General features: G+C 43.6%; 1 protein-coding gene across 1 annotated transcript; it reads right to left on the bottom strand.

Annotated features, from left to right (window-relative positions):
* Positions 1–1,159: 1,159 nt before the first annotated feature.
* On the bottom strand, positions 1,160–7,969 carry Nnmt (nicotinamide N-methyltransferase). Its single transcript, XM_013009770.1, has 3 exons — positions 7,746–7,969; positions 4,694–4,901; positions 1,160–1,635 (listed from the first exon to the last, which is right to left on the bottom strand). The coding sequence occupies exons 1-3, from the start codon at positions 7,897–7,899 to the stop codon at positions 1,194–1,196; spliced, it is 804 nt and encodes a 267-aa protein (XP_012865224.1). The 5' UTR covers positions 7,900–7,969; the 3' UTR covers positions 1,160–1,193.
* Between the last annotated feature and the right edge of the window lie 8,896 nt (positions 7,970–16,865).

The raw sequence follows: 16,865 nt of genomic DNA, 5'->3' as shown, positions 1-16,865 counted from the left end.
CTTCCCAGAATCATCCACCTGGGTGTGTGGGCCTGCAGGGGGGCCTGGGCAGCAGAGGCCGAGCAGACAGGTGTGGGTGGGACCACCACTGCAGACCAGCGTCTCCACATGGCAGTGTGATTTGACTGAAGGGGCTTTTGCGTCAGCTACTTTGGGCCTCTTTCACGTTGTCAGGGCCTGGCCCAGAAGAGACATAAAAGGTACTAAATACACGTTTATGGGAACCTCTCTTAAATCAGAAAAGCATTGGTGGCATGTGATGATGCAGAACTTGAGTTTGAGCACGACCCCTCTTGAAGGCAATCAGCAGCAGAGGGCCTGCTCCTGGCTTGGAACTCAAGACATTTTCCTCCTACTTGGAAATGGAGACATCTTTTCCCAGCTGCGTGGGCAACCCATAACAGAGATGATGATGATGATGCTTATGAGAATAATGATTATAGTTCTCATTGCTCAAAGGCCTACCCATGACCAACCATTCCTCTGGGTCTCTTGGAGGTAGCAATTCCTTTTCATTCAAAGAAACTCTCTTTGAAGCACATGTTGCACATGAGGAAACTGAGGCACAGCGAGGTCACGTGACTTGCCTCTGGGGAAACACTTGGGGAGTTGACCAGAGTTTGGAACTGGGCTGATGTGTATAGGATGGGGAGAAACAAGTTGAATGGCTGGGATGAAAAAAAAATAAATGCTGGCCAGCTGTTCTCTGAGCCCTGAAGCCAAAGCAGGGATGGAGCCAGGAGAGCCCGCTGGAGGATGGCTATGCCCAGAGCAGCCCAGCAGAGTGGAGACCACAGCAGCAGAGACGGAGGTCTGGCTGCCTCCCCAGGAAGAAAGCAAGAGAAGGAAGTGGAGGAGGCTCCCTAGAAGAGGAATGGTGAATAACCACAGACATGTCTCTGCAGGCATGTGTGGCCTTGAGCTCCATAACTAGGTATCTGGGGGAGCTGTGGGGGTGTGACCATGAGCAGGGGACATTGGATCTCTCAGTTACTCGTCTATGTGCCCCAGACCCCTAGTACCTGGCTGGAGTACAGAGAAGGTGGTTGGTCCATGAGTTTTTCCTAGGCTTACCACCCATTCTAGATGAACCACTAGACCCCAGTTAGCTAACCTCTACTCACAGTGACCCAGAGGGACTAGGAATCCAGGCATAAACTCCACCAGCACACCAAGGATGGCTTTAATGGCGATCAGACCATGTCATCAGATCTGCCCAGCTTCCGCCCCACCAGGAAGAAAAGTCCTTCGTTGTCAGCCACGGTGGAGGAATAACTTTGAGGGATGACTTCAAACTGCTCGATGGTGTAGCCAGCCTCTTCCACAGCGGCCCTCACCGCCTCCCGGCTCAGGGACAGGCTGGAGAACCTCTGCTCCCCAACCATGTAGTAGCTGCTCTTCAGAGCATCCACGATCACCAGGAAGCCCCCGGGCTTGAGCAGGCCGCTGAGGTTCTCGAGGGCTCGGCGGTAGGCCGGGAGGTCTGGGCAGGCCGCATCCAGGCACAGGGCGCTGAGCAGGCAGTCAGCCAGGGGCACGGGGACCCCACCCAGAGGCTGGCTCTGGGTCACGTCACACTTCAGCACATGCTTGACCGCCTGCCTCAACTTCTCCTCCTTCTCCCAGCTCTCCACTCTGCAAAACACAAACCAACCAACATTGCTGGCTGCCCGACTCAGGGAGATCCCAGATGTCATTGGTGAGGACTGAAAATGGTGGTGTGGTCCACAAATGTGTATCTTAAAGGGCATCCCTGTTGGGAAAGAAGACAGGAAGGACTCTTTGGGAGCTAAATGGAGCTGGGCAAAACCTTTTTAAAATCAATTCTTTGTGTCTGGTCACATGGAAATGACAATAATAATTTCTTGCTGCCTGTTTCCACAATGTGCTGCCTCCCCCATGAAATTAATCTCCCTCTACTGTTTTATTATTATTGACTTATTAATTATTATTACTATCCTTTTCCCCTCCATCTAACTACAAGAAATGACCACTGGACCCTTACATAGCAAGTCATAAAGGGATCGAAATGTTGAAACATTATCTTTATAGTAGCTGCTGATTAAGCAAGAGTGTGGAATCATGTATTCTTTCCTTTCCTTTTTTTTTTCTTTCTTTTCGACAATACTAAGGATTGAACCCAAGGCCTTGAGCATGTTAAGCAAGTGCCATATACCATCCCCATTCCTTTTTTTTTTTTTTGGTTTGGTTGAGTGTGTTGTTGTGGTGATGGTCATTGTGTTTGACATAGGGTCTTGCTAAGTCTTGCTTAGGTTGGCCTCAAGCACCAGGAATGGAGCAGACTGTAGTTCCATTTTGGATACATTCCAGTGGAGCTCTTTTGAGACAGATGAATAGGAACATTCATAACTGGAAGGAAATGACTAGTTGATGGTTCTCTGTCTTCCCTGCTAATTCCTCCAGAGAGATTAAGTAGGGTGATTTTGTGTGTGTGTGTGTGTGTGTGTGTGTGTGTGTGTGTGTGTGTTGTGTGTTGTGTATGTGTCTGTGCCAATACCAGAGCTTGAATTCTGGGTTTGCTCATGGCTTTTTGGTGGATAATTACAGATAAGAGTCTCACAGACTTTCCTGTCCAGGCTGGCTTTGAACCACAGTCCTTAGATCTCAGCCTCCTGAGTAGCTAGGATAATAGGCGTGGGCCACTGGTGCCTGGCCAAAAGCATCTCTTTGAGAGAGAGGTTTCTTTAATAAAGGCCTCACCAAATATATTCGCCATGACTTCAAGATCCTGATTTTGAGAAAGAATATCAACATGCCACAAGACTCGAGAGGCACAATGAAACAGAGGCAATCTGCTGGTGTACAGGACAAATTTGGCAATTGTGTGCATCTGGGGACAACACACTTGCACATCTTTTTTAAACAGATATGGAGAGCGTGGTGTGGAGAGCTCTGACTCTAGGGAACCGGCAGCTCTGTAGGTGCTAGAGTTCTAATGTGTCAGGTGAGAGGAGGTCTGGCAGGGCTGCTCACTACAGTGGCAACTGGAAGTCTCACCTGGCTACCCTGGGGGCAGAGAAGAGACACCTGCCTAGCACACCTGTTTTTGACTCCCACTCACCCATGCCCTGGCTCTCCCATGGGAAGCTCTATTCTAGTGCTTTGTTTCAGTGCTTTTCCAACAGTAACTTGCAGATAATCCCTGGCAGATCTCCAGTTGTGTATGGAGCCAGCTTTGACATGATGTGGAAGCCGCTAGTCTGCAGACCACAGGCTCAATAAGGCTGTGTCTATGATTGCTGAAGGGAAAAGCTCCTTTTCCTCTGTTCATGACATAAACTGAAAGTAGTAGGAGCTTCCCATTCCATTTTCTGAATTAATAAAGGAAGAATGTGGGGAGGAGTTTGGTACGGACGCCTCACAACTTTCAGCAGCTGTGACGATGAGTGATTTCTCAACGTACACATCACACCCCAGAAAGCAGAGGAAGAAGAGACAGTTCCTCTGGTCCTTGCAGCCATCAACCCAAGAAACAGCTGCAGATAAAGGAAGCAATAATCTTGGGAAGAACAGGTTGTAGCTTGATAGCCACGCTGGAAGATGTGAGAAAGACTAAGTTACATGGAGATCAATCACGATCTTTTTCCAAATAGCTGAAGCCCTGAGGTCTTGTGTAAAGATAAAAATGAGAAGACAGGAAGAACTCAGCCCAAAATACAGACCCTCATTTAGACACAGTGATGAGAAAGGGAAGAGTATCTTCAGACCCATGCTGATTAGACTGGTCTGGGATAAGTAATGATTTTTAGCATCCTGCTGGATTCTAAGGGCTCCTTTCTGTATGAGATGGAAAGGCCCGTGAAGGCTCAGGAAATTGAGAACAGAGTCCTGAAAGCCTTCTTGACATATGATTTAGATTTTAGAAAGTGTGTCGTCTAAAGAACTTCTTTTTTTAAATTGAGTTTCTCCTAAACTTCTAATAATCCTGGTAAATTCCTTAGTACATAGTTAATTTTTTGATAGTGTCCAAATATAGTTAATATCATTTTCATTCTGTGCGATCATGTATTTCATAGGAAAGAAAAGTATGAAATGAGTTTCATTTGGAACACTATGTCTTGACTTTGAAGACAAGGTATATATAATTCTGAGCAAGGGGATTGTAGGTTAGAAAAGGATAACAAAGAACCTTTCTCAATTTATTATTAAATGCCATAAAACAAAGCAATATTTAAGCTGTATTAAATAATTTTATGATGTCCTTTGTTTGTGAAAGGGACTTGACATTCCCATATATGCATGGAGTTCAAACTGTCACTTATAGCCAGGCACTGGTGGCTCAAACCTGTAATCCTAGCACCTCTCAGGAGGCTAAGATCTGAGGATTGCTGATTGAAGCCAGCCTGGGCTGGAAAGCCAGTTGAGACTCTTATCTTCAATTAGTTAAATCCCTCTAAAAATAGTCTAGAAGTGGCTCAAGTGATAGAACACTAGCCCTGAGCACAAAAGCTCAGAAACAGTGCCCAGGACTGGTGTGCACGCGCGCGTGCGTGCGTATACACACACACACACACACACACACATATATATACACACACACACAGTGTTACTTATAGCTAGGCATAAGATTACAGAACTCAACTCAGGTCCTAAGGACCATTTTTTGGTTCAGAAAAACCAACTGTCACTCAGGTACCCTCAGAAAGTCCCAAAGCAGACACCAGTGTTCTACCTGTTCCCTTCCAGGTCACACACATAGGTCACCACTGGAGACCAGTCAAAGGCCCCTGGCTCCTTCTTTAGCCACTTCTTCAGCTCCTGTAGGTTCTGATCCACATAGTCAGTGACTATGATCTCCTTGAAGGACTGACAAGCGGAGAGGAGCTGATAGATGGTGGGGCCAGAGCCAATGTCAATTAGGAGGTCTCCTTTGACATCACCTGGTACAATGAGAAAGAAGGGAGTCAGGTGATAGAACCATGGAGAGAACTATTTTTCCATTGTCCTTGCTGGGATTGTGACAGAGATCCTCAAAGACAGACAGACATGCTATACACCACTCTCCCTGCGAGTCCCTGTGAAAAACATCTTTTCAGTTTCTGTTTTGGAAACAGAAAGCAAAAAAGCCACTTAAGATAATATGAGGTAATTAAATCCCTATGTCAGATGCCAAGTCATTTAAATTTCTATATTCACCAAGCCCCCAAAATAGATTCTGGCTGCCAGGATTCCAATTTGAATTAAGGAGTTAAGTGAATAAAGTATTAGGTTCCTCACTGATGATATTTTGCAGTTTTGGAAAAAGGGAGATATTGACTATACATTTACTAAAGTCATCTCCCTCACCTCCCGGGAAGGTTAATGATTATTTTGCTGAATGTTTTAAATGGAAGTTACCAAAAGTAGCCCAGTTTAGAGAATTAATAAGTTAATAAATGTTGGCTTTTCTAATTTGTTCTATAACACTCTCATACTTTTTTTTATTATTATAAAGTATCTATTTCTCAAGTTAACAGCTTAGATCTTTTTTCCATACCTTTTACTTTCAGATTTAGAGTTCAGGTTAATTCAGATTAACATTCCACACATAATAATGGATTATATGTTTAAAGTCTAAGCTACTTTAAAATTTCAGCATTCTTATGATTTCATCTGCTATATTCTTCAAGCAATTTAAAACATCTAATAGATTAGTATTGTGTGTGTGTGTGTGTTCATGCACACATGAGTGCACGCTCACATACCAGTACAGGGGCTTGAACTCAGGTCCCTTAGCTTTCTTTGCTCAATTCTACTGCTTCACCACTTGAGCCACAGCTCCATTTCTGGCTTTTTGGTGGTTAATTGGAGATAAGAATCTCATTAACTTGGCTCATTTTGAACCATGATCCTTAGATCTCAGCCTTCTAAGTAGCTAGAATCATAGGCATGAGCCACCTTACAGGTGCCTGACCAGATAAGTTTTATCTTTAAAGGCCTTCTCACTTCTCATATTCCTCCCCAGGCCCAGGATGGAAGCATGTTTTTCTAGGAAAGAAAAAAGCAATCTACAGCTGGTGTACAGACCCCTAATCCCAAAAGGCTTCTATTGAACAATGAAAATACTGCTTGCAAATAACTTGGGGGAAAGCTAATTTTTTGTTTCAAAATTGAGATTTTATAATGACTTCCCCTTCCCCCCCTCCAAAGACAAGTACTCAGTTCTTAAGATTCTCCACTCATGGGTAACCACAACATTCCTTTCAGTTAGGAATTAAGTATCAGACTCCATTTCTTAGGCAGCCCATTGAAGTTAAGAGCCTCCTTGGAACCACCTAGCAAATCAGTGTAAACTCAGGGACAGCATGCTGCCTGCTAGCCTCCCGCTGCCATGACCACACAGGTGTAGAAGCATTGGTAAACTACAAAGTAGCTAAGCCAACAGCAGTTGTTGTTTTTAAAATATAATTTCGTTGTTATCAGTAAGTTGTTGTACAGAAGGGTTAACATTCCCTAAGTTAGGTAATGAGTACAGTTCTTTTTGGATAATGTCGCCACTTCCTCTGCTTTCCCTTAGTTTCCCCGTCCTGTTCCTGTCCACAAGTTGCATAGTTCATTTTCCACATGGTTGTATTCTCAATACCATGACTCCACTCCCGTTGCCCCACCCAAGACAGAAACAAAAGCAAAAAATGAACACCAACAATAACAACAATAAAGGAACTATGTTTTCATTTCCTGAAATTTGTTTAACAGCATTTTAAATGTTTAGCGTTGTTATACTGTTGGGTTCTTCCCCTAAGACTGTCCTCCTTTATTCTGTGTGTGTGTGTATGCCTAGAGTCCTATATGTGTGATCATGTCCAGCTCTAGTTCAGATCTAGCTCCCACATATGAGAGAAAACATGTGTCCCTTGCTTCTCTGGCTTGCCTTACTTAACACGATTTGTTCTAGGTCTGTCCATTTCCCAGAAAATGACATAATTTTATTCTTTATAATGGAGGAGTAAAGTTTCATTGTGTATAGGAACCACATTTAATCTCTCGTAGGACATCTGGGCTATTTCCATAACAGCGTTAGTTTTTTGGGTTTCTCTTTGTTTCTTTCTTTCTTTCTTTTTCTTTTCTTTCCTTCTTTCTTTCTTTCTCTTTCTTTCCTTTCTTTCTTTCTTTCTCTCTTTCTTTTTCTTTCTTTCTTCCTTCCTTCCTTCTTTCTTTTCTCTCTCCTTTTTTTTTTTTTTTGCCAGTCCCAGGGCTTAAACTCAGGACCTGGGCACTGTCCCTGACCCTGTTCATGCTCAAGACTAGCATCCTACCACTTGAGCCACAACAGTCCATTACTTCTAGCTTTTTCTGAGTAGTTTATTGGAGATAAGAGACTCATGGAGTTTCCTGTCCGGGCTGGCTCAGATCTCAGCCTCCCGGGTATGAGCCACTGGTGTCTGGCTATCAACATTAGTTTTTAATCCTAATTAAATAAATAACTGATATCAAAGTGCTGTCAGAAAATGATGGTTAGACACAAACCCCATCTTGCCTCCCCCCAAAGTTTTTTTTCTTTTATCTTTGCCAGTCCTGGGGCTTAAACTCAGGGCCTGGGCACTGTCCTTCTTTTGCTCAAGGCTAACACTTGAGTCACAGCACCACTTCCGGCTTTTTCTGATGATATGGTACTAAGGAATCGAACCCAGGGCTCCATGTATGCTAGGGAAGCACTCTACCACTAGTCCACATTCCCAGCCTCCCCAAAACTTTTCTATGACTCACATTTAGGTAAGAGCCAGACAGACAATAGGAAAACTTACCCAAGCAGAATATCTTATAAAGGCTTCTCAGAAGATGCCTCAGAATTTGGTTTTCAGAAGAGTGTCTGGGCCCAAAGTTGTAATATTTTTCTAGGTAATCCCGAGGATTAAAGTGGCTTCGATATGTGTCTTTGGAAGTGAAGCTAGATTCCATTGTGACTCGATTGTGTGCCCAGCCCTCGGTCCTCCTTCCTGTAGAAATCGTTATGTTCCAGAGTCTTCCCTCTGTCAGTTGAACCATCCCTTAGAGACAGATGTTTGGTTAAACACTAACAGAGGAAAATAGACCACAAATGTCTGACTTTTTCAGAAAGTGATGGATTCCTGGAGGAGCGAGCCTAGGAGAAGAGTGTGGCAAAGGGCAGGCCAGGAGCTCTGTGCCTTGTTCTACTGGGTGACGATCGGCTGCAAAGGCTGCAGACCAAAGAAATCACCTGGGCTCATCAGGAGAAATGATTCTTGTTGATGGACCTCTAAGTTCAGAGAGAGGGGTCAGTTCTGAGCAGCGGCATTCTTCTCTTTTTTACATTGATGTCTCCAGAAAACAGAGTTGCAGAGAAGGATTTACACTGAAGCATGTATCAGGTGCTGGTGGCTCGTACTTGTAATCCTACCTCCTCAGAGGTTGAGATCTAGAGATCATGGCTTAAAGCCAGCCCAGCAACAAAAGTCAATGAGACTCATAAGAATGGATCTGTAGTTCAAGTGGTAGAGCACCATCCTTGAGTTAAAAAAAAAAATCTAAGGAGATGGGTGCTCACACCTGTAATCCTAGCTATTCAGGAGGCTGAGATCTGAGAATCAAGGCTCAAGGTCAACCTGGGCAGGAAAGTCCATGAGACTCTTAGCTTCCAGTTAACCACTAGCAATAGGAAGTAGTGCTGTGGCTCCAAGTGGTGAAGCACTACCCCTGAGCAGAAGAGCTCAGGGACAGTGCCCAGGCCCCAAGTTCAAGCTCCACAACTGACAAAAGAAAGAAAAAAGCTGAGGGATAGCGGGAAGGCCCTGAGTTCAAGCTCCAGGACCTGTACCACACACACACACACACACACACACACACACACACACAATTTAAGCATGTAAAGAAAAGGGGGAAACAAGGCGTAGGAAATGTGTTCAGAGCTGAGGAATGTTGGCTCAAGAATGCATTGCATCTGGAAAGAGTAATTGAAAACACCTGGGAAGGCTTGCTGTGAAGTCTAGGCCATCCAGCAATCCTATAACTCTCCTTGAGTCCTGATACTACCAGTGGGGGCGGGGGTGGGGGGGAAGGAGAGGAGGAGGGAATGCTCCAATTTTAGACAGCACAAAAATAATGTAATCAGACTGCATTAGCTTCCAAATCCATAGGGGAAGGGAAATGGAGTGACAAAATAATATCAATTTAGAAGCAAGCAAGAGGAGCTGGAGGTGTGGGTCAGTGGTAAAGCCCCTGCCTAGCAACTAGGAGGCCACCAGTTCAAACCTCAGGGCCACCATGGGGGAAACAAAAGAACGAAGCAAGAATGGAAAGAAAAACACCATCTGTCAGGTCTCCAAGGCCTCACAGGGAATTGAGGGCAGAGTAAAAGAACACATGTGAGAGTCAGGAAAAGCAAGCAGTATCTGGCTCTCCGGCTTTTTTTTTTTTTAATGCTTATGTGGTGCTGAGGAATCAAACCCAGGACCTCATGCATGCAAAGCAAGCGCTCTACCACTGAGCCACCTTCCCAGCAAGCAAGCAGTATCTGAATAGCAGGATTCTTCAGATGGCACCCAGCGCCATACAGCTGTGAGGATGTTTGGGCCTCTGTAAGACGATTAGGTCACAAGGGAAAAGCCCTCCAAATGGCACAAGCCAGGGAGCTTGCCTGGACAACAACATCAGAAAGTCAGGAAATGGTCTCCACCCCACACTGGCCCAGTTCTTGACATCAGACTGGATCTCAGCTTCTAGAAGGGTGACGAATAAATTTCTGTTGCTTCTAAGCCACCCAGTTTATGGCCGCTTGTGATAGCTACAGGAGTGGAATTGAGACACCTACACATCTGTTTCAAGAATACATTTGGGCCTTTAATAAACCACTACATGCTAGCTCATAAAGCAAGACTCAACAGCCTTCAAAGGACTCGTGCAGGATAGTAGTTTCTTAGCTCAATGGATTTAAGCTAAAAGACCCACAGAAATAAAGGTCATGAGAATACTCTTGTTTGTTTGAGAATGAAGAAACGTATCAGTAAACCCATAGTTGAAAGAAGTCAGGATGGAAAATATTTTGAACTGAGCAGTAATAAAAAATAACTAATTAAAAAATGTGTGGGCTACAGTTAATATGGAAGAGAACTCTTACTTCTCAAACTTGTATACTAGAGAAGGGGATGAAAATTAAGGCGCTGAAGAAGTTAGAAAAGGAAAAGTAAAACGGACAACAGTAGAAGGAAGAAAATAATGGAAAACAGATCATCTAAGCTACAATAGAGAGGAAAATGAGACCTAAAAGTTGATGCTCTGGAAATTCACATCGTGATTGTATTTCTGGCCAGAACAGTCAAGAGAAACAAAATGAAAATGTCACTGTCCAATGCCAGAAATGAAGAGAGGAAAATAGACGCTTGCAGACATCTCAAAGACAGCAAGAAAGTCAGGCTCTGGTGGCTCACTACTGTAATCCTGCTAGCTCAGGAGGCTGAGTGCTGAGGATCACAGTTCAAAGCTAGCCCAGACAGGAAAGTCTGCGAGACTCTCATCTCCAATGAACTACTCATCAAAGGCTGGATATGGCCAGAAGTAGGTCTTGCAGGCATGTGTTACATATTCACTTAGGATCTTAAAATTTTCAACTAATTTATTGGTAATCTTTTGTTATCTCTCTTTTCTTTTCTTTTTTCCAGTCTAAGGCTTGAACTCTAGGCTTGGGCAATGTCTCTGGGCTCTTTTTGCTCAAGGGTAGCACTCTACCACCGTGAGCCACAGCACCACTTCCTTAATTTTCATTTTTATCCATACTGAGATTTGAACAATTAGCCCTTTGTGCTTTAGTTATTTTCAGATAGAGTCCCATACTTCTACTTAGGCTAGCTTTGGAGACCAATCTTCCTGTGCCTCCCAGGTAACTGGAATTGTATGTATGCCTTACTATGCTCAACCTAAACTTTACAATAGTTTTATGAGTTAAGGACTATAGCCCTGTTTGGTATATGAGGAAACTGAGGCACAGATAACCTGCCCAGGCCACACTTGTAGATAGCGATACCGCAGAGGGCTGTTTTAGACTAGTTCTAATCAAGAGCCTATTCTTTTAGAAGCTATATTATAACCAAGGTGGTGAGTGCTAGGCATAATAGGTGATTTATCACTAACAAAACAATTAATGGGACTGGAGGCATGGGTCAAGTGATAATACACTAGTCATGAACAACTGAGCAAGTGTGCAAAGCCTTGAGTTTAAGCTTTGGTACTCTCACCAAAAAAAAAAAAAGTAAAAATAACTATTGCTAATCATAGCATTTTCATATTGTAGAAGAAATACCCTCTGGTTTGTTCAATAGCTTCAGAATTTTTAATAAGCTCAAGTTTAATATTCATCTGTAATAATAATTTCTTGCCAAACTGAAAAGAAAATGAGACTACCTAAATCTGCTAGGGAACATGCATACAAATCCCATTGGCTATCATACTTAATGACAACACGTTTGAAAACTTTCTGCCTGACATGAGGCTAGAGATAAAAATCAATTTTATTCAAAATTCTGCTAGAGATGGACAACTACAGGGGGTGAGAAAAAGAAACAAAATTAAAAACCCTATAGGAATTAGAAAGCAAAAGATAAATCTGTTATCAACAAATGATGCGATGATTCCTAACAGAAAATGAAAAGCAAATTCCTGCAAATAACAAATAGTTCAGCAGAAGTTCCAGGTGCAAATAAAAAAACTACAGAAAAAAATCAAATTTATTTCTACTAAGCAACCATTATAAAATGAAGTTTCAAACACACTTCCTCCCCTCACAATGACATTAAAAAATATGAAGTGCCTAGGAATAAATCCAACAAAATATGTACAAGGCTTTTAATAGAGAAAATTATAAAATTTTATTGCAGGACACTAAAGAAGATCTAAATAAATGGAGAAAAATACTACTTGGTGGACTGGAGGACTCAAAGTTGTAAAGATGCCATCGCTATCCAAATTGATTTAAACACTCACTAAAATCCCAATTAAAATCCCAATAGGTTTCTGTGTGTATGTGTGTGTGTGTGTGTGTGTGTGTGTGTGTGTGTGTGTGTGTGTATGTGACTCTAAAAAATTATATGGCAGTTCCAAGGGCCAGGAGTAGCTACTCGTTGAGAAGAAAAAAAAAGGTGGGAGGACTTGCTCTACTAGATAAAAAATACTTATTATAAAGCCATACTAATTAAGACATGGGATATTGGCACTAGGGTTGATAAATAGACCCATGGACCAGGGCAGGGGGACCATGAACAGATCCAAGCCTTTCTGCATATCTGATCTATGGCAGGGGTGACAGCTCCGATCATGGAGAAGGAGAGAGACTTGCCACAAATAGTGTTGAGATAACCGGGTGTCCATAGAGAGGAAAATTGAATTAGAACTCCCTACCTTTGCACCACACACAAAAATGAGTGACAGCTTATTAGCAAGCTGTACACGAAGGGCAAAATGCTATAAAGATTTTAGAAGGGGACATAGAAGAATAGCTATATAACCTTGGGCAAAAGGAAAGGATTTCTTAAACCAGACACCAAACTCATGAATTGTAAATGAAAGATTTGTCAATTTGAATGTAAGACAATGAAGAAGTTGGGTTCCAAGGATAATTTGCAAGACCGAAGAGACAATCCACAGAGTGGAGAAAAGACATTTACCACACATAAAACTGACAAAGGGGATCTCAAACTGATGAAGAACTTGCATGATCAACATGAAAAGGAGGATGAAAGCAGGAGACTTGAGCGGTCTCTATATAACAGAGAGAACTCAAATGAAGCTATGAAAGGGTATTTGATCTCATCAGTGAAATACAAGGAAATCACAACAAAACACTATTACGCAGCCATCAAATGGTATCTGACCAACACAAGGGCTAACCCTTCTGGTGGATCTATCAGTGAGGTACCTTGAGCAGTAAATTATGGAGTGTGCATCTACACCCTACCCAGCAGTGACACATTGAGGTACGTGCTCAGAGAAATCCTGGCCCATGCTTGTGACTATTCTTAGCAGAACTGACCAGAACAGCCCTTAGAAACAATCGAAATGTCCGGAAGAAGTAGAAGAAATACAAATATAAAAAATGAAAATGAACAAATTATAATTATAGGCACCACATGTACAAGGTTCTAAATGATGTAGGGTGAAAGAAGCAAGTCAGACTTTTTTTTGATGCCTTTTATATAAAGTTCAAAACAGGCACTGGGCACGGGTGACTCACAGCTGTAATCCTGGCTACTCATGAGGCCGAGATACGAGGATTGCAGTTCAAAGCCAGCCCAACCAGGAAAGTTCATGTGATTCGTATCTCCAATTAACCACGAGAAAACTGGAAGTAGAGCTGTGGCTCAAAGTGGCAGTGTGCCAGCCCTGAGCAAAAGAGCTCAGGGACAGCACACAGGCCCTAAGTTCAAGTCCCCACCAACCAAAAAATAGTTCAAAACAGGCAAAGGTGAATGGTATTATTTGGTAGTGCTTAAATGGGTGGAGAAAACTATAAAGAAAAACAAAGCACACTAGGCACTAATGTGATTTGAGCATCATGGTTTGAAGCCAGCCTGGGAAGAAAAAGTCAACAAGACTCTTTCTCCAATTAGCCATTAAAAAAAATCAACACACACACACACACACACACACACAAACAACAAACAAAAAACAGTGGAATGATCACTGTAGCTTTCAAGGTAACGATTGCTTCTAGGTAGAGTTCAGAGAAATAAAGCGTTGTGTTTGGCACTTCTAAGATCTTACAGTGTTGACTAGTGTCCATTCCTTATTAATGACTGTGAACGTTTTATGAACTTTTTAAATTTTATTTATTTATTGTTGGTTGTGGGGCTTGAACTCAGCATCGGGGTCCGGCCCCTTGAGCTTTTTGACTTAAGGCTAGTGCTCTACCACTTTGAGCCACAGCCCCACTTCCAGTTTTTTGGAGATGAGAGTTTCACAGCCTTTCCTGCCTGAGCTGGCTTTGAACTGGGTCCTCAGGTCTCAGCCTCCTGAGTAGCTAGGATTACAGGTATGAGCCACCAGTGTCTAGCTGAATTTTTTTTTTTATATATTACAAGCTCTATCTCACAAGTATAAAAACATTCTTCACTTCTATAGACTAAGGTACTCAATACTAATCTAAGTGTCCCCAAGTTTCCTCTCTGTGCAGGACCTAGCATGCTTCTTTCACTGAGTTTTACCCAAATGGGGTCAAACCACCCAAGCACACTGAAGGAGAAACAAACATCACAACACACATGGGGCACGGATGGAGGAGAACTACACAAACTATAGCTCACATCTTTTGCCTCCCAGCTTCTCTTACTGGCCCTGGAATCATCCTTCTTCAGATAACACCAAGGCCTGGCTGAGACCACAGGCCCAAGGATGCCACGTCTCCTGCTCATCTCCAGATGAGAAAGTGCACCCTGCATGCACGCCAGCCATTCACGAGCCTGCCCGGTAAGGCGGGGACTCACGTCTCTCACCGGGAAATGTCTCAAATCACACCTCATGGCAGCTGGGCACCTTCAGGCTCAGAATTTCAAGCCAGGGTCACATGCAGCAACACCCGGGCGGCAGAAGAACTGGCCATTTGGAAGCCTCTCGCGTGCTTGGTCATTGATAATGAACAACATTACAACCAAAATGATCACTCATCGGAAAGGATGCGGTCCCACCGGGCCTGACGGACTTGGATTTTCAAGAAAGCCTGTGGGGAGCAGCCCAGGGAACAATTCAGCAGAGCCTTTGTTATAGGGAGGCAGGGAACCCTTTCCTGCAGGGCCCATAAGGGGGTGTTCCCTCAGACCACGAGAGGGACTGTGCGCGCGCACACACACACACACACACACACTCACACGTGGTTCTCACAGCACAAAGGCTCCGGGCTGGAAATCCACCCACCATGGAGATACTGACTCATCCACAGCCAATACACCCTATTCTCATGTTTTCCCTCTAAACTCCTCTTCCCAGAACCAGAAGGGCCCTTCTTGCTCTAGATACCAGGGAAGCCCACCTCAGACAGGCCAAGGAATAACTCCAGAAGGTGTGGAGAGGCCCTAGAGAAATGCTTCTCTTTGCACACCCGTGTTCCTTGCTGACCTCCGAGAAAGAAACACATGCGCAGATAGATGCACCCGAGCAATCACCAGGTAGCTCAGCAGTTAGGTTGCAGAGAAATGCTTAAACCAACAATTGGATTCCACTAAAAGGCACTATGAAGGATGCCAAGGAGGGAAGAGAGAAAGCAAGGGATGGGAAAGTGAGCTAGTTGGCTTTAGAAAGGAGAGAGATGAACAAAACAGAAGTATTGGAAATAGAAGCAGTTGATAGTTACTTGGAAAGGATTCCTCATGTGTATGTATGTGTGTGTGTGTGTGTGTGTGTGTGTGTGTGTGTGTGTGTATGTGTGTGTGTGTGTGCGCGTGCTGGTACTGAGGCTTGAACTCAGTTCCTGTCACTCTTATTTGGCTTTTTTGGTCAAGGATGGCACTCTACTACTTGAGCCATGACTCCACTTCTGGCTTTTTGGTGGTTCACTGGAGATAGGAGTCTCTCAGATCTGTCTTCCTAGGCTGGCTTTGAACCTTGATCCTCAGATCTCAGCCTCCTTTGTAGCTAGGGTTACAGACGTGAGTCACTGGAGCCAGGCTAGAAAAGATTCTTGAGCGCAGCCAGGCCAGTTTCTGTAATCCTCTGGGGAGGCTGTCAGCCCCCTGCCTGGTGTGAGCCGCTGGAAGACAGCAGCTGTGATCCCGCCTTACCACTGTGGCAGGAGATCCACGTGTACCAGCAGCCACAATGCCAAGGGCCAGCAGGGCTGCAGGGCGGGGCTTCCACAATACCCAGCTGGCCAAAGAGAAGCCAAGGAGCGGCATCTGTGCCCTGCATGGCTTGCTTCCTTCTTCCCGGCTGCTCACCTATATCACTTGCGTTTCTGCTTTTGAGCTCTCTGGTCTGGTCCATTGATATGATTGCTTCTGGCTTCTTCCTCATTCTTGTAACGTTTGATATCTCTTTAGGACATTTGTCACTGCCATACAAATGTAAGGATAATGTATGTTAGTCTTTTCTCCTTCTGTTTGTTATCTGTGTAAAGAAGTAGTTTTCTGTTCTAGTCAAAAGATGTTAGAACCAAGATTAGATCTTGTCCTGCTGTTTCTCTCTTATTGTTCTGTTGTACTTTGTTTGGGGGGGAAAAAGCATTGGGGTCAGGTGATTAAAAGAAAATGCATATTGAATTGGAAAAAAAACTGTCAAAGGCTGACACAGGCTGTTTTTATAAAATACAAAATGTGGTCAGATGTGATCAACTCAGGGAAATCAGACTCTGTAAATACAAAGGAGCCACAGAGATAAAACTCACGATTGACATATTCCAGTGTCCTAGCACTAAGTTTTTGAAAGAAACCAAGAAACTGGGTAGTAGAAGAAAATTCATTCATTTCATTCTTCTACTTTTTTTTATTGCCAGTCCAGGCTTGAACTCAGGGCCTGGGCGCTGTCCCTCAGCTGCTTTTGCTCAAGGCTAGCAATCTACCACTTGAGCCACAGCACTATTTCTGGCTTTTTCTGTTTTGTGGTACTGAGGGATTGAACCCAGGATTTCACACATGCTAGGCAAGCACTGAACCACTAAGACACATTCCCAGCCCTCATTCGATTCTAATTTCTTTTTTCCCTTTGTAATTTCCACTCTGAGATGTTTATTTTATTCTGTGTGTGTGTGTGTGTGTGTGTGTGTGTGTGTGTGTGTGTGTGTGATTATTTGGAGCTAAGAGTCTCATGGACTTTCCTGCCTGGGCTGGCTTTGAACCATTAATTCTCAGATCTCAGCCTCCTGATCCTAGGCCTTCTAGATTCATTTTCTTTCTTTCTTTTTTTTTTTTTTTTGGTCGGTCGTGGGGCCT

Source organism: Dipodomys ordii, unplaced genomic scaffold (assembly GCF_000151885.1).
Source record: "Dipodomys ordii isolate 6190 unplaced genomic scaffold, Dord_2.0 Scaffold10, whole genome shotgun sequence".
NCBI classification, from domain to species: Eukaryota; Metazoa; Chordata; class Mammalia; order Rodentia; family Heteromyidae; genus Dipodomys; species Dipodomys ordii.
This window is presented reverse-complemented; position numbering and strand designations above follow the sequence as displayed.

Excerpts from the sequence above, each read along its gene's own strand:
- Nnmt (XM_013009770.1), bottom strand. The coding sequence starts at position 7,899 with ATGGAATCTAGCTTCACTTCCAAAGACACATATCGAAGCCACTTTAAT. Across the intron at positions 4,902-7,745 it reads TTATAAGATATTCTGCTTGG|GTGATGTCAAAGGAGACCTC; the intron begins GTAAGTTTTCCT and ends TCATTGTACCAG. Across the intron at positions 1,636-4,693 it reads TGTGACCTGGAAGGGAACAG|AGTGGAGAGCTGGGAGAAGG; the intron begins GTAGAACACTGG and ends TGTGTTTTGCAG.